The 22882-nt window shown below is 29.4% G+C and overlaps 1 protein-coding gene across 8 annotated transcripts in view; it reads right to left on the bottom strand.

The window, feature by feature from the left end:
* Positions 1–730: 730 nt before the first annotated feature.
* The window catches only part of LOC107448514 (activating signal cointegrator 1 complex subunit 1), a 29619-nt gene continuing 7467 nt past the window's right edge, over positions 731–22882 (bottom strand). For all 8 annotated transcript variants that reach the window (XM_043052528.2, XM_043052526.2, XM_043052525.2 and 5 more), the window contains exons 3-9: positions 21722–21836; positions 19216–19352; positions 16442–16623; positions 13128–13255; positions 7754–7873; positions 3865–4015; positions 731–890 (exon numbers count right to left, since the gene is read on the bottom strand). In XM_043052528.2, the coding sequence (XP_042908462.1) occupies positions 777–890; positions 3865–4015; positions 7754–7873; positions 13128–13255; positions 16442–16623; positions 19216–19352; positions 21722–21836 (947 nt within the window). In that variant the 3' untranslated portion in view covers positions 731–776. The remainder of the gene's footprint in view (positions 891–3864; positions 4016–7753; positions 7874–13127; positions 13256–16441; positions 16624–19215; positions 19353–21721; positions 21837–22882) is intronic.

Below are 22882 nucleotides of genomic sequence, written 5' to 3'. Positions count from 1 at the left end.
TTACATAATATTGCCCTGTACTTCTGCTGAAATACAATTCCGAGTTTTCCGTAGCCAAATTATTCTACAAAAAATAAGCACCTTTTAAACACTCAAAAGATATTTTTAAGCACTTTAAAAAAATATCATAATTGGGCAGGGTTGGAAAGTTTTTGACAATCAACGGTTTTATCTTGTTTTAACTGTCATGTCGAGAAAAAAAAACTTTTGGCATTGTTTTTGACAATTGTTAAAAATTTTGAAGTTTTGAATCATATAAAAAGAATGGCGTTTACATACGCTACGGACTGACAATACACCGAAATAGATTGGGGTCGAATGAAATGTGAAAACGTTGAATAGAAAAATGTGAACTGCGTCTTTTTGCATAATTCGCAGCTAAAACCAACATGGTAAAGGAAAAATCTCATTTTGAAAAAGGGGGAATTAAGCACTTTTAAAAACACCCAATGGAAAAAGCACCTTTAAGGGCTTTTAAAAAACGAAAATCGAAAATAAGTACCTTTAAGCACTTCTTAAAAACGCTACGCTCCCTGTATACTAAATTACGTAGCTTTTTTATATAAAAAAAAAGTAACACAATTTCATATTGTCCCATCAAATAGTTTTTGTGTTATAAGAAGGAAACTTTTATGAAAGAACGGCGGCGTTGACGAGAGCAGTAGTAACTTTTTTTAAGTGTTGAGAGAAATGTAAAATAAAGAGCAAATAAGCCAATAAATAGAAATAATTTTTTAATAAAAATACAAACTTTATTAGTACAGACTAAGTCCATTTCAAACATTAATTAGAGCAGATGGAGAATAATATTTATTATTGTGACCAGTATGACGCGTAGAAATGTGTATTTCAGTCACTTCCATTTGGCCAAATTCATAATCCTTGAATTTCTGGAGGAAAAAAAATTATAGTTAATAAATTATTTAACACATTTTGTGAACAATTCCTCTAATTGTTTATGTGTTTTACATCATAAAAATAAATCAGATATATGAGAGAGGGCAAAAAAATGTCAACCACAAATGCACAAGAAATGGCCCCTACAAATGAATCTAGAATCACGCACTATGACCACACGAATTATTATTGTAATATAAATTATTCTTCAGTTTTGTTTTCTTCTAAAATCTACAAATAGAAACACATATTAAGTGTTTGGTTAATAATGTATCTTTTTTATTTTCAAATTTAATCCTTGCTGTTGCTTCCAATGCGACATCTCGTGTTTTTATAACCGTTGTTGAACAGCCGACCTAATTTTTTGGGCTTATGGCTACCAATGTTCAACTCTGTAGCCTTGTAATTTTGAATCCAATCCAAAAGGCAAGGGAACACCTGGATCAAGTATTGGGGGAAATTTGCTTTTGTGGAGGAATTTTTTAATAGAACTAACCCGTGTTTGCGTACATGGAGAGGAAAACCATGAAAACTGGTTAGCCTGTTGGCAAGGGGACTCTAACCCATGATCGTCAACCAATGAGGATATTTCACATCAGTACCGTGGTCGGTGCGCGTAGGGTGTAGAATTCGAATCAATCAGCCATTTCTGGAAATCGAACCCGGTTCACCTCATTGGAGGCGAGTGTCCTATCCTCTGAACCACCAAAACTCTTCTAAGGCCACTTGCAAAAAAAAGCAAGCCTGCTCGGTAAAAATCAAGCGAATTGAAGGCAGAGGGTAGATTTCTTGTTTTTCGGTGGCGCTGTCTATGGTCACGAATATGACTTTAGCCACACACACGTCACAGCCCATTTATAGGGCAGACCCATTCATGCCTGGTCTGACGCTGTCAGACATTTGGAGATAAGTAACAACCCATTCATACATCCGAAGATCGTAATTTCAACCTGAACCATTCCTGATCAATATCCAATTAAGTACCCTCAGAGACTTTGTGACCCGACAGATTTAACGTGCGCCGATCACCATTTACAAACGTTTAATTCTAAAATAGTTCTCTACATTGAGCAATTTATTAATTTTAACTTCGCTGCGTACTAAACAAAAAAATAAATAAAAGAAAAAAATTGCGTCAACACGATTTTTACTTATCCTTATATGAAATGACTTCTTGAATCTAAATATGATCTCTGTTTCCTCTAACGTATATTTGTTTGGAAACGTCCTCTCGTTTGTTCTTTCCGAGGACTATTCATTTGATTTGATGAATGAAGAGTAATTTTAACCATAAAATTTTTTTAGGTACCTAGAAAGGTTAAAAAATCTCAAATATGAACAGTCGTAGCTAAGAGGGACATTTTAGAGTATCCCCCCCCTTAAATTGTAAGAAAATAATTAAAAGCTGATTGTTTTTCCTTTCGTAGAAATTTTTAAACTTATTTAATTCCCTCTATCAACTCCCTTTTTTCTTTTTCTTCGCAAGGCAATTCCAAATATTTTGCCACAATTTTAGTCAAAAGCAATAAAATAGCTGAAAAAAATACAAAAGCAAATTATTTTTTTTTTCCTTTTTTCTGCAGAATTTTATTTTAAAGACATTTTTTTTGTTCATCCCATTACTAAGTAGTATTAAGTAAAGAAATACTGATGATTTTTCTGTTCTTAATTCGGAATTTAAAAAAAATTCACCAATGAAGCTTGCTTCAGCTGCAATTTTAAATAGATAAAAAAATAAATAAAATAATAACAAAAATTCAGAAATCACAGAAGTTTAAAAGATAACTTCGCTCTAGAAAGGATGTTTATTCTTTCATTTTTTGAAAGAGCACCGTAATTTTTAAAGAACAGGATAAAAACATTTTATATTTTAATAAAATAAGACTCTGAGTAGGGATTTTGTTACTAATTCAGATATTCGGAACACAGGGCCGGATTAACCTATAGGCACACTAGGCACGTGCCAAGGGCCTACGAAATTTAGGGGCCTACGAAAAACTTGGGAGAAAAAAAATTTTGACAAAAATAATTTAGCTTTAAAAACAACAAGTGTATTTTGCACAAAATTATGAAGATACAAATAAAAATATAATATTTTTCGGTAATAAATTATTTTGCAGAATCTTATGATCTAATATATTACTTTTTTGCGATTTTTGGATTCAACGAAATCTTGTATTATGCTGTCGAATTCCAAACTACGCAAAATGTCGTATTCAATAGACATAAGTGCGAGCGATGCCAAACGATCTTGATTCATTGTTGAACGCAAATAATTTTTTATCAATTTTAATCTGGAGAAAGATCTTTCTCCTTCTGCATTTGATCCAAGAATCGACAAATATATTCTTAATGCAATGTGAACGTTAGGAAAAGTATTCACAAGTTTATCTTTAATTTGAGCCTTCAACATTTCTTGTGCAGATTTATGTTCATACAAATTTGAAAATAGTAAAAATTCATCTACAAAGTTTTCCTCTAAATCGGATGAGTAAATTTTCACCAAATTTTGCGCTTTTAGTTTAATCTCAGATTCTGACAAATTTTTGTGAACAAGAAAACCGAAATTATCGTACAAATCACTGTAAGCTTTACGCCTTTTAGTCATTTCTGAAATTAATACATCTAAAATGGCGTAATACGTTTCCATACGAAGAAAATTTTAGCATATATTTTGAAAAGAGGGGAGGAGTGGGGGAAGGAGGGGAGGGCCCATAAACGGCTGTGCCTAGGGCCTACGAAAGGTATAATCCGGCTCTGTCGGACTGTCGGAACATCATGAAACTGGGAGGGGGGTAACTTCCATTTTAAAAATTAGATATTTTGGCGACAAATCTATGACTTTCTGTGATTTTTTTTTCTAAAAATAGTTAAAATCATGACAAATATTGTTCAATACCGAAATTCATGATTTTCTATGATTTTTCATAACTTTCCAGGTGCGCAGATACCCTGTCTATACAATACCTGCAAAATGGATCTTGCATCAAAAGAGCTTCGCTTTTCATTATAGCTTCTACTTTTTAGGAGAGTGAGGTGAAGCTTAACAGAATAATGTCTCGGGGCAAGATTCATGTTTGAGAATGTCTCGGCTAACTTCTCAGCTATTATCTGCAACCTAAAAAAAAAGGGATCAAAATATCATTTTTCCAGACAGTCAACAGTTAATGTTCAAAATTGTAAACAAATATTTACTCCTTCTTCACTTTTCCAGTGTTTTAACTCTTATTTTTTAAGACGTTTTACTAAATTTTTCAAGAAAAATTGGCAATTAATTTAAACCTAGTTCTTCATGGACACTGGAAGAAATTGGAATAAACAGAACAAAATGAAAGAAACTAAAAAAAAAACCAACACAATTGTGTAGAAATATCATAACAGGGTGCATAGTAAGATTTTTCAACAAAAAATAAGCACCTTTTAACTACTTTTTAAGCACTCAAAAAGTATTTTAATCACTTGCCAAAAAAATCATAATTAGGATCTGAGCAGTAAAAAAAAAAAATTTCTATCGTTTAAAAGTTCTTAATTTATAAACACAAAATCAATAAAATTCAAAAACATTTTAAAAAACTTTATATAATCATGATAAAATAACTAGTTTCTGATAATTATTGCAGAGAAATTTGTGAAAATCAAGCATTTTTTGTAATTTAGAACAACAATCAAAACTGAATAAAAAATCTCTTTTTAAGATATAGAAAATTAAGCACTTTTTACAAACCCCGAATAAAAAAAGTACTTTTAAGGGGTCTTAAAAAACGTAAATCAAAACAAAGCACCTTTAAGCACTTTTTAAAAATGCTACACATCCTGGCAATGTATTTTGTATGTGATTGGTTAATTAAGTAGAATTAATAAAATTTATTTGTGTAATTTTAAGTTTTTTATAAAATAAAAAAAATCAGGTTTTACTATACTCATTTACATGAAATTGTAAAATTACAATTATTTGAATTTCTTAATGAATTAATTACTTCCAATTATTGTTTTTCAACTATCACTTAGTTAATCATGATATATTAAGCAACTTTGAAATTGATATTATTATTAAAACTAGTTTGTAGTTATTAACAGTAAAACTGTCTTTTTTGAAAAAAGTGAATTCCATGAAAAGCAGATGCAGATTAATTTTTTGTAAAGAAAAATTTTTTTTTGGTCATAGGTTGAAGAAAAAAAATCATATTAACGCCATTATACTTTTTATGATTAATATTGTTAAACTGTCCTTAAAAAGAAAAATCAAAGGTCTTATATTCAAAATTTTAACTTCTTATATTATCTTAACATTTGAAATAAATCTTTCAATTCTTTCTTTTTTAAATAGTAACTCATAGAACTTGCAAAAAAGCATTAAAGATGTGAATAAAAAGTATAAATTTTTTTATATGATAACCTTAGATAGTTAGCAATGGTGTCGTGTCGTAGCTTTCCACAAAAAATTTGAGTTTTTTTTATTTTAACAAAATTTAGCAACATTAATTAATTTTAAGCTTCCTTCTTTTTTCTTTTTCTACAATACAAAAAAATATAAATCATCAAAAATGAAAAACAAAATCTGAAATTAACTAAAATATTAAGGTTTAAAATTAGTACTGCTTGTCACATTTATGTGGTCTGCTACATTTTTCATCGCTGTCATATTTAATTTCAAGTGCAAACTAGTATTTTATTTATTATTTCTTTTGTTAATGATAAGAACAATTTTTACAGCATTAAGCAACTTCTAAATTGAAACATTGAACCTAGTTATATGATCTATGCAATATTTCACAGCAAATTTTTCAAATGTAGCAGAGTTTTAACTAAAGTGAAAGACCAAGTGGAAATTTCAAATTTATTCAAGGTGAATACTTAAATTTTGATATTTCAATACTGTTACTTATGAAAATGAGAGAGGTGCATTGAGAAATGTTTCGAAGAAGGTCAGAGCCCATCCTGCCAATGATGAGGATGATTTAAATTCGGTGATTTTAATTATTTTATTTTCAGATTTTTAATTTTTCCTCAATTTTATTGCTCAAAAAATTGCAACTGTTATCTAATTTAAAAAAGGGAAAGCATTTTGGTAGCATTTGGTTTTAAGCATTTTGTTTAGCATGTTTGAGCTAGATTGACAATATGTGTTACATGTTATTCGATTTCAAAACACTGAAAACAGTTGATACATGAGTTAAGGATAATTTAAAAAATTTAATAATTATAATATTTCAGTTTAAAATTAAAAAAATAAAATTTATGAACATAATGATTAAGTAAAAATAAATGATTTTCATGTAGTAGAGTTGAAAATCAAAATTAAATTCAAGCACTTTTATAAACCCTGTTTTAGCATTTTATATCTAAGATTCCGATATGAACAACAGTAATAAAGGAGTGAGGCAAAAAAATAAATAAATGGGGGCATATTTCACAAGTTCGGTATTAACACTCTTAGTTTATACAAAAGTAACGAGAAATTTTAGAAACAAAACTAATAATCAACTTTAATTTAGCAGCAATTTAACTTAAAGTTAATACCTAACTTGAACTTGTTATCTCACTATCAAAATAATATTTGCAAATGGTTTTGCTTCTTGGCAAATGACTAAAAAAAGTGATCTACAATGGACAGTAATCTACAGAGTGGAAATGTCCGTGAATGTTGTAATCTCTTTTAAAAACTATTTTGGAAAAAAAATACAAATTTTTCGAAAAAAAAAAGAGATTGAATGAATACATTAATTAAGAAAAGAAGAAAACAATTCGAGTCTTAAACATGAATTTAAAGAAAACATGTGACATCATTCGCCATACTAAAGCGCCATCTGCAAAACTTTTTAAACAGCTATTTTCCTTAGATTGAATGGCAGCAGCTAAAAACTTTAGACCCACCCACCCCCCAAAAAAAAGTTTTTCCTTTTCATTTTATAATATATCCGTCATTGAACAGCCGACCCAAGTTTGGGTTTACGACTACTAATGTTCAACTCCGTAGCCTCGTAATTTTGAACACAGTCCAGAAGACAAGGACACTCATGGATCAGTACCCCCATGGGTGTTGATTTGTTATGGGAACATGGAGGACTTTGTGACATGACAGATTTAACGTGAATCAGTCACCCTTTACTTCACGGGGAGTCTTTGGCCGGCGGGTATCGAACCCACGACCACTAGGACATGGGCCAAGTGCCCTACCAACCAGGCCCTTTCCTTTGCATTGAAGTTTTGCTAACATTTGTTCTATCATCATGTTAATAATATCATTTAAAGAAATTGCTTCCATTAAATGCATTATTTGTACTAGTTCTATAAACTTTATGTGGAATACTTATTAATGGCATGGCAAAGAAGACAGAAGAGAAAGATGGAAAGATTTAACTTTTTTCTTGTATAAACAGCACTTTTTTTTCCATTTGAGATTATTAACCCCTTAATGATTGGTCAATTTTCAAGAAAATGGTCATAAAAGTGCCTATTTTTTTATACGTGTATATTATACAAGTATTTTATTAGTGCTGACATCTAGTTTAAAATATACTACTAACTAACTGCAATTACCTTAAAAATATCCTGATACTACCATCTGGTGTGCAAAATGAGAGAAAAAAATTTTCTGGGCAAAAGAAATGAATTAGTTTTATTCTTATTTGCACGCTACTACTGAACACTCCAGCCTGGGAATATCACGAGAGTGAGAAATACAGGGCGAAACCTCAACCCGCCATTTTCACGGGAGCCAGAAGGAAGGGGTTAAAGTTGTACTACCAATTTTGAAACAAAGTTGAAGTTTTATTCCATAGAAGTAACACTAACAATTGCCTTTCATTTGTTGTAGAAGATAGAAAATTGATAAATAAGCTATTATAAGACTAACACATTGCTGCCATCAGTTTCAATAACTTTCGCATACAGTACATCAACTTCTGCATCGTCATCATTCATATACTCGATACCTTTAATATCTAACTTCAATCTTCTTTGACCAAGCATTTTCCTGCAAAAGTTAATTACAAAAGTTTAACTACATTATCAACAACATACATGGTGTCCGAGAAAAACGGTAATTTTGATGAAATGTATAGTGCAGCTTTGAGGAGAACTCCTCCAGACTGAAAGTCTCGGGCTGTCTGCTGCTATGGTAACAAGCGAGAGCACATTTCTAATGGGGGTGAAATGGAGGAAAGATGGTGTCGATTGCTTTACTCACGAGGACCTACGCTAAGGTTAAGACAAAACTATTCATCCCACACCCCTATTCGAAGTGACCTTTCCTCGGAAACCATAGTACCCGCCACGACGAGAGACGGGTTTCTGGAGGAGTTCTCCTGAAAGCCGCACTATAATTAACACTAAAAAAGAGCATCAAAAACATTTTTCTTTGACAATGCAGTTATAAAACTAACTTAAAATTTAAATTTAAGTACACAAATCAAAAAAATTATAACTTGCTCTATTTAAGTAGTTTATTAAAGCCAAATTTTATAGAATAATAATAATAATAAAATAAAAAATAAATAAGTAAAAATAATTACGAAAGGAAGAAAATTGTGATTGTATTATTGCAATCACTGGTTATCCATTGGTTAAATGTTTCTTTTTCTTTCTTAATAGATTTTCATAAACAAAAACTTGATCTATGAAATATAGCATAAAAGATACATCCATTTTAGCCATGCTATAAATAACTGAATTAGCACTATTGATTAAACTAATGAAAGTCATTAAAATGTGAAATAAGTATAAATTATACCAAGAGATATTTTAACAAAAATTATTAGAACTTCCTGATTTGTTTTCCAACTCAGCTATGTGATTTTAAAGTCAGGAAACAAGACTGTGGGGACAAATCTTTCAACATCAATCTTCATCAATCAAAATGTACCTCAAGACTGAAACGAGGTAGCATGTCTTATATATTAGTGATGTTTAATAATTGTAGTGGTAGTAACTGCCATAAAATATATATATTTCATCACTAATCTTTCCATTTAATAAGTAATCTTTTATTATTTTAGCCACTGGATGGCGCTGCTCAATTATGAAATGTATAACTTTATTTTCACTTCACTACTCATTTATCCTTCTTGTTAAGAGCTCGCCAACTTCCAAATTATGTTTATTTAATAATAAACTCTTAACTTAAAAGGCAATCTGACCTTTTTAAACTGAATTATAAATGCCTTAGTTATCTCGAGTAAGTCGAACCAGGTACTACAGTAGCACATGTGAAGACAAACACAAGTGACCATGCAGCAACCAAGGGTAAGCAATATTTTCTCTGCTACCCCTTTTATTCATTAAGTGGGTGATCACCAACAGTAACAGCACAATGCTCCCCCACCAGAATTTTAACAGGGTTTGAATTCGACAAACTGATACCACTAGCTACCGTATTTGAAAAAGACTGGGAAAGCTGCATTAAGATCACCGGATTTTGAGCGCTTGCAGTGAGAGCTGTATTAAGTTCACCGTTTGTCATGAGAGGGTGTATTAAGATGACGGTTGTGAGCTTGGTTACTCTTGTACTGCTTATTAGCAGTCGAATGCGTAGAGGCCCCGTTGTGTTTAGTCGATAATGACGCGAGGAGGACTATGTTACAGTCACAAACTGCAAGTCAACTGTTCACTATGTTACATCCATAATACTAGGCGTGTTCATATCGAGATAGGCGTGCTCAAATCACGTCCTAAAATCACTAGTGTAGAGAGTTGGATGAGACAAGCGTGTCCAGATCACGCCCATGTGGGGCTAGGCTACCAACAATGTCAACCTTCATCTATCAAGAGGTACTTCAAGATTGAATCTAGTAAGCATGTCTTGTGTACTAGTGAATTGGTCTTTAATAATTGTAGTGGTAGTTACACCACAAGACATCTGTAAATACAGGGTATCTGCTACATTTTTGATTTTCAAATTTATGACTTTCCGTGACTTTCCATGACTAATTGCAAGAATTTTTCATGATTTAACGAAGTTACTATTTTCTCCGACAAAAATACAACAATACATTTCAAAAAGCTTTATAATAATATTCACTGAAATGATAGGTATGGCCAAAACTGTTATACTCTGCATCTTCATATTTATAGATTTTAAATTTAAAATACAGAGTAAAGAAAGAATTGAAGCAATAAAATAGCTAAAAAAAATACAAAAGCAAAACAAAAAAAAAAAATTCTCTTTTTTTTCTGCAGAATTACATTCTAAAGATACTTTTCTTGTTCATTGGAAAGGAAAGAAATACTCCGGATTTTTCTGTTTTCATTTCGGAATAAAAAAATTCACCAATGACTGGTTTGCTTCAGCTGAAATTTTAAGTTGATAAAATAAAAAATAAATAAATAATAACAAAAATTCCGAAATCACAGAAGTTTAAAAGATAATTCGCCCTAGAAATGATGTTTTTTCTTTCATTTTTTGAAAGAACACCATAATTGATTACACGAGAGCACCATAATTGATTACAAGAGAAGAACAGGATTAAAACATTTTATATTTTAATCAAATATGACTGTGAGTGGGGATTTTGTTACAAATTCAGATATTCGGAACACCATGAAATTGGGGAGGGGATAAATTCCACTTTAAAAATTAGATTTTTCGGCGACCTAAATTTATGACTTTCCAGGAGCGCGGATTCCCTGTAAATAGTGCACTTATGCATAGCCACCGAGAAATAAGGCCGTTGAGATCATCAAGGTCTTTTAGTGACGTCAAATAGTGTGGGGATCTGCGATTAATCGCCAATTTCAAATATTTTTCCGTCATTGAATAGCAGTGTCGTTTGTCCGTCGGATGTGTCTTTTTAAACGATTTAAAAAAATACATGTTGCATTATTTTACAGCTTTTAACAATGGCATATGCGTGTGTAGTTCCAAGATGCAAAAGGAACTACAAAAATGGGCCTTAAGTATCAGTATTTAGGTTTTTGAAGTGTGAGGAAATTAAAAAAAAAGGATTAATTCCATCAAACTAGACATTTTATCAAATAACCGTTAATAAACCTTCCAGTAAGTGTTATTTATCATTCATGTTTTAATATTCATTTTTGCAGACTTAATAATAAGCTTTTTAATTAAATAATGAAGTAAGTTGTATTTAAGAATTACATTGCTTTAGGTATTGTTTATTGTTAGTTAAATTTAGAATATGAAATTAGCAAAACATTCGTACTTTTGCAAAACTTTTAGACTTACAATACAACAAATGTAAATGTCCTGTTTAAATTTATACGTAAACAAATATAAGATGTCATTAGGAGTTACCATTTGTGTTATTTAAAAAAACTAGATAAAAAGCTTTAGTTATACTTTTAAATGAAAAAAAAATTCATAACAATGTGGACTGGCATTTGAAGCTATTTATTCTTAAAGATATAGCTTACCATCATATGAGTAAAATTTCATAAATATTCATACTTGAAACAAAAAAACTCCGATACATTAGATCATATTAATAAAAAAGGAATTTAATTCATTGTTAGCCATTTTACGTTTTGTATGTTATTATTTAAATGAATATTAATGAAACTGTTGCTCATGCTTCATGTGGTATGAATCTTTCGAATACAGATGAATTGTTTTGTGTTATCTTATGCTGATACCTTAAATATTTTTTCTTACTATTTTATAATTTGTTATTAAATATTGTAACTTAATTTTAATGCCTCACATTAACCAAAGATTGTTAAAAGTGTTGAAAGATAATTTATTGCTTGAATAAAATTTTCAAATAACACTCTGAAAAATATTTATCTTCCTGTCTACAATTTTTATAAATTGATGTGCATTTTTTGACAAAAAGACAGTAATTTTTAATGCAAAAACGAAAACTTTTTCACTTACATGCTTTTTTGGTGTTTACATGTTACTTGAATCCGAGTTCTGTTAAAGTAATATTTTTTTTTAGAATCAGCCTAATTTACTTTATAAAATAGTGCGTTTTATAAACGTTTTAAAAATTATTAAACCTTTCAAAGCATGTTACATTCGTGTATTCAAAATATATCTGTATATTTTTTTTCGGTTCTGCGCATAACCGTAGAAATTGTTCAAATAGATAAATAAGCAAATAAGTGCACAGATTTACGGTAGCGTGCTGATAATATTTTTTCTAAATGTTGCTGAAACTTGCAATTTTAAAAATTGGGAAGATTGTAGTGTGTATATTTTAGAAAGTAATAAAGAGACAACTTTTTAATTAATATTCAATGTAGTTCGTTCATATTAAAGAATCTTCTCTATTTTATTAGAATATGTTATTTTTCCCTATAATTATCCAATCAATATTTCCTCCTTGTAATATATTTTTGTACAACTCTGGCAACAAAAAATATTATTAAATTGTTATGTTATTATCTCCTTTATTATTTTTTGAACTACCATATAATGATCTATCTATACTAAAACTAAAAAAGAAACATTCTTTTTTTAAAAAAAATAATAAATTTAAATTTAGATTTTTGCAATCTTAAGGATAAATATATTTTGAGTTTGCTCCAGATTATATGTACTAATTCTCATTTTATTCCCATTTTTATGTTTATTTTATAAGTCTGGAAGAGAATATGTAAAATAAAAGTAAAAATTTTATAAATGTGCCAATAAAACTATTATTTCTTTATTTGTCTCTTTTCTGCCATGATATAACATATTTTTATTTGTCTCGTATCCGTTTCATTATTAAAATGTATCATTTCTTATTTTCAAATATGATTAAATCTAATATATAATTACATATTAGAAAATAATAAATTATACACTTAAATAAGGTTTATTCTCTTGATATTAAAAATAGTTATGAGGAATCAAGATTTAAAAATTAAAAGTAAAACATTTCTTATTAAATTTCATTTCTTCATTTCTATTTATTCATTTCTATTGAAAAGCATCAAGAAGTCCTACATGTTCACTTTTTTGAGTTATAACTTTAAAAATAACTTAAAAAGCTAAAAATTCACCACTTGAAAAGAAAATTTAAGTGCTATTAAATTAGCTAAAGCAAAAATATATTACTTGGCTCAAAAGTTTGAACTATTTACTATACTTTTCCTTTAATACAAATCTGAATACCGCGTTATCTCATGCTTCGCTACGCTAGCCCTTCAGAGGATGACGTCACAAATCTACTGAGAGGCATTGACTCTCGGTGGCTATGACTTATGCCATTTAATCTATGTTTATTTTTACACCATTTAATGTACCATCAAATGCCATAGTATCAGAGAAGTTTTTAATGTCGACTTACGTTATTTCAGAGGCGCAGTCATTTAGTGCAGCTTTGGCCTCTTCCATTTCTCTCTTGTCTAACAAAGTTAACATACAAATCGTTAAATGAAGCTTAGATGGATTTGTAAAGACGGCTCCTTGCACTGCCTGAAACATAAGTTTCAACTTTCTTAAATAATTTTTTTTAAAAACAACATAGTATATTTCTAAAATTTAAGCTTTGTGCATTTTCAGAAAAAATTATCAATACTTATATTTCCGTTAATTAGATGAAGATCATTTTAGCTTGTTTTAAAATAACTTAATTTAAATCTTCTATTACTCAATTGAAAAACGTATGTACATTTTTTAAAAAAAAAGTATAGTTATTTGTAGTACATTATCTATAAATGCTCAAAATTTGCAACCCTAATTAACAAGGTTAGAAGAACTAGTTGACCAATTTTCTCTGTTCTGACTACTTGAGAAAATCCTTAAAGTAAAATATAAAATATTATACACTTTTAAACGACACACTAAATCTAATGAAATAATAAATTAATGTTAAATAATTGATGCCTTCTATTAATTAGCAATATTTTTCTCTCAGCCTGAATGGTGGGGGTTGCTAAATACAACAGAAGTACATTAATCAAAAATTAATTGAGCAATCGAATTAATTTAGTAATAAAGTTTCTGTATTGTTGTGATATGATGTGTTAATTTTTTACAAAATTTTGGCATCGTTGCATAATCAATGCATAGTTAGTTGTCTACTACATGGGGAGTCTTCAGCAGGCTGGATTTGAACTCCCGTTTTCACAAATGTGAGAGCAGCGTCCTGCCAACCAGGCCCCTTGAAATTTAGATGAAAGAAACAAATGAACTATTGCTAAATTGCAAAACTTCACATTACAAGATCTGTTACTGCATTTCTCCTGAATTACACCATAAAAATATAATCTAAAAATATTTTTTTTTCTTTCGTAAATGACTAAATTCCAAAAAGATATCAGAAACATCAGAACGACTACAAACAGTATCTAACATTTTTCCTTTTTTGACAAAATCCATTGCTAAATATTTCAGTTGCCTTTAAAGCATATGTGGGCACTCTCACTAAAAGTAAACTAAACACTAAAAATTCGAACCTTTACCAATATTGATTCGAATATTTACCAATATTGAAACCTTTTTAAAGCTTGCAATATATATTTTAATGTTATATTGCTTGATTGTTAAAAGTATTTAAATAAAACATGAATTCTTAATAGAAAAAGTGGTGTTATCAGGGGTCTGTCTAGGTTTTTTAAGAGGTACCTATTTTGTGAAAGTTTAGACATAATTTGAGAAAATAAAAAAATTACATTGAAAAACCAACACAAAAATACGGTAAAGTAAGAAAATATTTTCAATCATTGTCACTACAAATAAAAATCACTTATGACTGGTAAATTTGTATATATTTTTCCCCATATATTCAAAAATAACTTTGCTATTGTAAAATTTTGGGCTTAAAATTGTATCCAAATACAAAAATTCATAAATCATTGTCCATAGTTACATTTCAATTTAACGAAAACATGCATTTAACAGTACTTACTAGTACTAAAAGTTATTTTCATTATGAGAACATTTTCGACTCAAATGCTTAAAATAATATTCCAATTTTAACTTCCTGTAAAGTTTATTGGGAGAGAACTTCGTCGTTTCATTTTCAAAAAGCTCGCTTTGATATGGCGCAAACGATTGGTTAGGCTTACCACATTACACTACCTGACCAAGCACATGCTACCTTTTCGTAAAAGACAGCTGGCTCCTCCTTTTCATAGATTGCAACGAGAACGAGGTTTGCACGAGAACTTGCTTTTTTAAAAGCATTTTCTGAAACCATCGTTTTTCCTGAAGTTAAATTTGTGAAGTTACTGCTAAACAGTAGTAAATTATACTGAATAGACCTCAGGTTGTATTTTTTTTTTCAAGAAATGTGTGACATTAAGTTCTTAATTTAATTAATCAGTTTCAAAATAATTAATAATTTATGGTAATAAATAAATTAACATTGTAAAATAATTTTAACATTTATTTATTTTAATAACATTATATTACAATTATTTTTATAAAAAAAAGCAATTTTTTCGAAAAATACTAATTTTGGTAATTTTAAACTTTAATTCAGAAAATTTGTAACATCATGACTGTAATGAAAAAACAAGTATAAGTTAATATTTTGTTAAAACTAAGCAATGTTTTTTTTTATTCTATTCCGGTTTCCTTATTATTGTTAGTAACAGCTCTTTTCAAAACAAAATTTTTTTAAGAAAAATGGATTGCAGAAATGACAAATCGTGTTACAACGACCTAGCATTTTGATTTTTAACTACGAGACAGTTAAAGAACTTGAAATTAAAGGAAAATAAATACTGTAAATAACGCTCATATTCAAAATAATTTACATTGGGAAAAAAATAAAATTTCATAGAAACTAAGCTACAGTTGAAGAGGAAATTCTCTAAACCACCTCAAATTTTATGGGTGTAACCAATGAAAATTTAAACTAAAAAATTTTTGTAACCAATCAAGAACAATTAACTTTTGTTTAATTATCGATAAATTTATTTGATCAGATAAATTTAGCCAGATTTTTCAACAAATAAAAAGCACCTTTCAAGCACTCAAAAAATGTTTTCAATCATTAAAAAAATCATAATTAGGATCCGCGCAGTAATAAAAAAGATTTTTTAATATTTTTTAAAGTTCTTAATTTACAAACACAAAATCAATAAAATTCAAAAACATTTTTAAAAAATTTACATAATCATGATAAAAATAATCAGTTTCTGATAAATATTGCAGAGAAAATTCTGAAAATCATGCATTTTTTGTAATTTTGGTTGACAATCGACATGGCAAAGAAAAGAAATCTCTTTTTAGAAAGAGATTTTCTGTCTTTTAAAAGATAGAAAATTAAGCACTATTTACAAACCTCAAATAAAAGAAGCACCTTTAAGGGCTTTTAAAAAACGTAAATCAAAAATAAGCACTTTTTAAAAATGCTACGCACCCTGTTTGATATTAGTTCCATCGATCAAGAAAATTCCGAATTTCTTTTCTTACTATAAATAATGAGTACTGAAGTACATACTTTTGCATTTTTAGAATTTGTATCTAAAAATCATTTTTATGATTCATCAATATTGGATAAATATATCCATGTTTAGTAGGCTAGGTTAAAGATTTGTGAAATGATTACACAAAATTCTATAAAGAACTTATCCTTATGCTACAAGGTTATAAAAATCTACTGCATATACATTGCTAATATTTTGCTCTTTTACAACAAAAGAAACTCACTGAAGGACATGACTGTGATACGGCTTTGCAGAACGTCAAGAACTTTTTTTGTATAGAATCACTATTCACTGGTATAGAAATGAAATGAGTAAAGTCGGCTATTTTCCAACGACCAGAATTCATTATTTCTTTTAACATTCTGTAAGCTTGCGACACAGATGATTCTTTCTCAGCAGTTATCACTGGAAGAAAGAGGTTCAAAAATTATGCATTTATCGGGGCACGAAAATACATTTTACACAAATTTTTACATCTTAAGCTTTATAGCTACAAAACACATACCCTCAACATACCTTAAATGTAGCAGTAATTGTGTAATAACCACCCAATAATAAACTTTCTTGTTGCTAAATTGTATTTAAGCATATTTTTCAATACTTAATAATAGCCGTGATCGCTCGGATGATAGAGCGTTAGCCTTCCTATGAGGTAAACCGAGTTCGAATCCCAGCGATGGCTGGTCAACACGAATACCACATACAGCTTGCACCAACCACAGCGCTGACGTAAAATATCCTCAGTGGCAGGCGGATCATGGGTTAGAGTCCCTTTGCCGTCAGGCTAACTGTGGGAGATTTTCCTCTCCATGTAACACAAATGTGGGTTAGTTCCATCAAAAAGTCCTCCATGACGATAACATTTCTCCCAATACTTGATAAAGGAGTTCCCTTGTCTTCTGGATTGGATTCAAAATTACAAGGCTACGGAGTTGAACATTAGTAGTCGTAAACCCAAAAATTGGGTCGGCTGTTTAACGACAGTTATAAAATAAAATACTTGGTAAAGGTATGTCTAACATGTCCGTTAAAGAAATTTTAGATGAGAATAACATGAATAATACAATATTTTTGCTTTTTAACGGTAGGTACTGAACACTCGTTCTTCCATCGGTCGATGCCAGATATGTTGCTCCTTAATGCTACCTGGTGGGCAACTGCAAACCTAAGTCATGGAGGCGACCAGCATTACCCACGCCACAGATACCCGTTTATAGGGTGGGCCACATTCACGGACCAGAAAACTACACAGAGAGAAACATTCATGCCCTGAGCAGGATTCGAATCCATTAACGGTAATCTTAGCAGTCAAGCACCTGGCCGGCAAATGATACAAAATTATAAGGTTATGGAGTTGGATATTAATAGCTATAAACTCAGAATTGAGTTGGTTGTTCAACGCCAGCTATAAAATAATACTCAAGATTCAAATTTTGCTAGAAACTAAGCATGACTCAAAACAAAAAAAAACAAACAAAAAAATAGGAGTCACTTCTGAGATCATGGGAGTGATAATGAAAGAGTCGGCAGGTCTTAGGTACCGACATTTTAAAATAAAAATCTAATAAAAATTCTTAATGACATACAATAATAATACAATCAATAAAACAATACAGTCGAACTCGTTTATAACGAACACAAAGGGACCGTAACATGTACTCGTTAAATCTGAGTGCTCGTAATAAATGGATCCTTAAGGCAGACGTGCAACCAGAAGAGGGGGGGGGGCTTGGGAGGTCAAATGATTAAGTTGACTTAAAATTTAAATAATACTTACTTACTTTAATTAAATATTTATCTTAATTTAGTGACAACTAACCCCTCCCCCCAAACCAGCAAAAAATTTCTAGTTGCGCTACAGTCTTAAAGGAAAGGAAATATAAACGGAAAGAAAAATAAAGGAAAAGATTATTACCAAAACATTTATTTTTTTCATTAATCTACATATTTAAAATATTTTGTCAGCTTACTTTTAACTCGCGCATTTCATATCATTTTGAAAAAAAGATAAGACAGAAAGATGAGAAAAAAGATTGCCAGACAGAAAAATATTGCTCGCTAAAACCGGGTCTTGCTCGTTAAAAGCGACTTCTGTTCCATAGACTTAACATTGATCCAACCAAATATTCTCGTTTCCCTCGTTAAATCCGAGCTCGTTATAAACGAGTTCGACTGTAATACAATCTATATATAAATTAAAATAATGATAAATTTAGAGACAAAAAAAAATGGTTTAGCAGCATTTTTAGTAAAAATTTGTATGTATATAAAAAGAATTTTATCAATAACATGTTTTATTTTAAAAATTAATAGCACATAAATTACAAATGATTAATCCATGTAACTTGATCATCTAATTAAGATGAAATCAATTTATCTCATACAATAAAAGGAACCTTTGCTCCTTTGGGACCTGACAACCTGTCTAACCTGTACAGCGACTGTCAAATTTGTCTAAGAGTGTAATTAATTGCAACTCTGAACTCTTTATAAGTTCACTAGAAAATATTATCAGAAAATATTCTATTCCACCGTGCATAGAATAATTTTTTCTACTTTTTATACTATTATTAAACCTAATTTAAATTATAGTAGAAGACCGATTACCAGAATGCTGGTAGCCAACGCACACTATTGCAGAGTTTCTCAGTTTCCTGGATTACTAAAAACTGTTCAATACAGCTTAACTACATACCTACTTTAATATTGATTTAAAAGCCGCATATTATCGATGTCGAAATTTGACTTATTCATAATGTTTTGAGAGAATATATTTTTAACATTGTTAGCACGATAATTACAAAATATCAAAATTTCACGAATCTAAACATGACATAAGAAATAATAATTAAGACTCCTTCCTTGCTGTAAGTTCAACAATAAAAGCAATTCTCCGCAAGGGATCAACTTACATAGATTTAACTTGTGCTAAAACTAAAAGAGAGTAATCAGATACGATTCATTCTTTAAAAAAAAGTGAAGAAGAATAAACGTTACCAAAATCTGAACTTCTTTCATTTCCATATTTATTTCCACCACGATCTGGACCACTTAGTCTGCTGGGAATTTTAATTTCCGCTCCTGTTGAGTCCTTAATTCTCTTGATATTTTTATTTTGTTTCCCACACACATAACTGGAAATACAAAACAAAAAAAAACATTATACTTAATTACATAACATTTGATATTATATACACTTTATTATATTTACGAAGGGGAACTTTTTTTTTTTGAATTTATACAAGTACCTCATCTTTCCTAATTCTAATGTGGAGATTTCAAATCGAAATTAGATTTGTTCTTAAACAGGGCACGTAGCCAAATCTTCAAACAAAAAATAAGCACTTTTTAAGTACTTTTTATAAGCACTCAAAAAATATTTTTAAGCACTAAGTACATTAAAAAAATTCAAAATAATTTTCGAAGACTTTACATGATCATGATAAAATAACTTCTGTCAAAGAACTCTTTTCTTGATTATATTAGCCATTATAAAATGATCGAGAGATTTTTCGGTTCAATATCAGAGGGTGGAAAGTGAAGCCTGAAACTGAGAGTATCTTGCAACATGCAGCAGAGTTGTACGTGAGAGTGCAGTAATCTCATCGAACCCAGCTCAGAATATATGACTAGCAAGTATTTCATAAAACATGTAAAATGATTGGCGCTTTTATATGTTATGGATAGGACTGGGCGATATTAGAAATTATATATCGTGATATATCGTCAGTTTTGCATCGCGATATAGCGATGTATCGCGATATAGTATTTTTGAATTTCATTTACTTTAAGGCACAGAAAGTCAGATTTCTATCAAGACTTCATACGCATATTGATTTAAATCAATTTATAAATTTGAAAATATATATGTTTTGNAAAAAAAAAAAACTGCAGCTTGAAGAGAGAAACTGATTGCAAATTTGAAATCAATGATACAAAAGTATATAATATTTGTTTGAAAGAAATCTCATGCAACAGAAGAGAAAAAATTGTTCCTCAGCGTTATGATCTACTAATATCATTCAGACAGTGCATAATTACAGTTGGAAATTTTTAAAATGGAAACATCTCAAGAAATACATGCAAGATTAAAATAAATAAATGAAAAGAGACTTGTGTAATATTTTGAAAAAGCCTGTCTAATGATACCAAACTTATAGTAAAAACTATCCTATCCATTCGCCTGGATCCGTGGCAGTGACTATGGTAACAAGGTATATAACTTTTTCAAGTAGGGGTGTTGGGTCACTGTTTAGAACAGGTTTTGGCTTGCGTCAGCGAGAGAAGGGGAATCTTTTTCTTTAGTATATTGTGTTAACCCTAAAGTGAAGAGAAGCTACCCTCCCTGAAATGAGCTTTTCTTGTTTCCATAGCATTTCCTTTGGCAGGGGGAGTTCTTACCATAGACAAACTATATCTAAGTGTACAAGTCAACCTCCCAAATTTGATTATGATTCTCCTAAATTTATGGTATGTCAGGTGCTTAAGTAATAAATAAATTCAATAAATTAAAATTCCTAATAAATTCAATAATTTATTTGCTGTTACTAAACCAAGCATAATTTGAGCAGCATTTAAATTTTTTGGTATTTAAGTTTTATACACAAAAATTATGCTATTTTGTAATGATATATCGTATGCAAAAGAAAATTCCAAAATTGTATTTATTTATTTTTTGATTTTGTTCAAAACATATTTACCATGTAGACATTTAGTTCCTCATAAAATTAAATTTAGCAATAGAACTTTCGTACTCGATTACAAGAGAATTCACTATGACATATCTACATTGCAAATTAAAAATTTGGCATTATTTAAAAGAAATTTTTCAACGTTTGTGAAAACAAAATGTAATTTATAAAGTAATGAATTTTTAAAATTTCCCTGCATATGGATACAAATTTCTATCGGTTTACTTATTTCTTAAAACAAGGGTTATAGTGTTTATCAAATTTGGTAAAAAATTTAATTTATTACTAGTATTTCGAAAGTAAAAAGTTCTAAACATTTGGTAGTTTTAAAATTAGCATAAATTAAAACTCTTTCTTATATACAGATATGGAATATTGATTTTCGATTTGATATTTTCACATTTTTTACTGAAATTTAAGATTACTTTGTATTTTTGATTTCCTGTACGATTTTCTTGAAATGTACTTAAAAATTGCTACTTTATTTTGTTTTGTGCCTGTATTTATACTTGTACTCTTTACTCTTCAAAATCAAAACTTCTTAGTTTTACTTAAAGTATTTGTACTTTTACTCGTTACTTCTTAAAAATAACGTTCCCATGTATGATAGATATACAGTATATAGATCTCGGCAAAATTTGTATACATCTGGACAATTTTTTTTTTAAGGAGAAATTAATTTTTTAATTCATTAAAAAAGATTTTCAATTAAAAAGAAATTTTCTGAAGGCATTAAAAACAGTTTCATTGAAATATTCAGTACATGTATGAAAAGAATTCAAGCAAAAGAATTCCTGTTGTTTGTCAATTACCCAATTAATTCTCCAGGAACTGGAAGAGATATCCAAAACTTCTGATTTTCGTATTTAATTGGTAGGTCGTCTTCTACAACATCATCTTCTTCCTCATTGTATTCATTTGGTTGAACTAAAAAAAAAAAACGAATGAGTTTATGTAAAAGTTTAAACAGCTTTTAGGCAGATTTAAGATCAACAGGTACTAAAGTCTGCTTGTCACTAACATACATTTATGCAGTTATGTTCATCCCAAAGATCATAGCTCTGAAAATCAAACGTTTTTTGCTCAAACACATTAGACCAAAAGTTTTAACATGAAATTCTATAAAATCTTTCAGTAAATACTCAGAAACATCTATATTATTTATAAATATTAATTTCAAAGCACATATTTTCATTTATGTACGATTAAAGTTAAGGGCATTTCATTTAACATTATCTTTGTAAACATCTAATGATAAAGAGGTCCTTCAGGAACCATGGACGATTTTATATGTCCCCTTATGAATTAGACATCTCTAAATATTCCCTTCAATATTTCAGAAAAATAAGGAAATTTTTCGAGAATTATTATAAATTTAATTTCCTTAGAGTTAAAAATAAGGAAGAAAAATAATCAATTTTTTTACCAGCACTATAAAGAAATTAATTTTTTTTACGTGCGAAATTTAGAGAACTATCGTGATTGTAATTTAATTTTGTTCCCCTCAAAAATTTAATCCCTGTGATACCCATGATAGGAACTATTTTGAAACTATTATAAATGACAATCTCTAAATATTCCCTTCAATATTTCAGAAAAATAAGGAAATTTTTTGAGAATTATTATAAATTTAATTTCCTTAGAGTTAAAAATAAGAAAGAGAAAAAAATAATAATTTTTTTTACCAGCACTATAAAGAAATTAATTTTTTTTACGTGCGAAATTTAGAGAACTATCGTGATTGTAATTTAATTTTGTTCCCCTCAAAAATTTAATCCCTGTGATACCCATGATAGGAACTATTTTGAAACTATTATAAATGACAATCTCTAAATATTCCCTTCAATATTTCAGAAAAATAAGGAAATTTTTTGAGAATTATTATAAATTTAATTTCCTTAGAGTTAAAAATAAGAAAGAGAAAAAAATAATAAATTTTTTTACCAGCACTATAAAGAAATAAATTTTTTTTA

Source organism: Parasteatoda tepidariorum, chromosome 3, assembly GCF_043381705.1.
Source record: "Parasteatoda tepidariorum isolate YZ-2023 chromosome 3, CAS_Ptep_4.0, whole genome shotgun sequence".
NCBI classification, from domain to species: Eukaryota; Metazoa; Arthropoda; class Arachnida; order Araneae; family Theridiidae; genus Parasteatoda; species Parasteatoda tepidariorum.
This window is presented reverse-complemented; position numbering and strand designations above follow the sequence as displayed.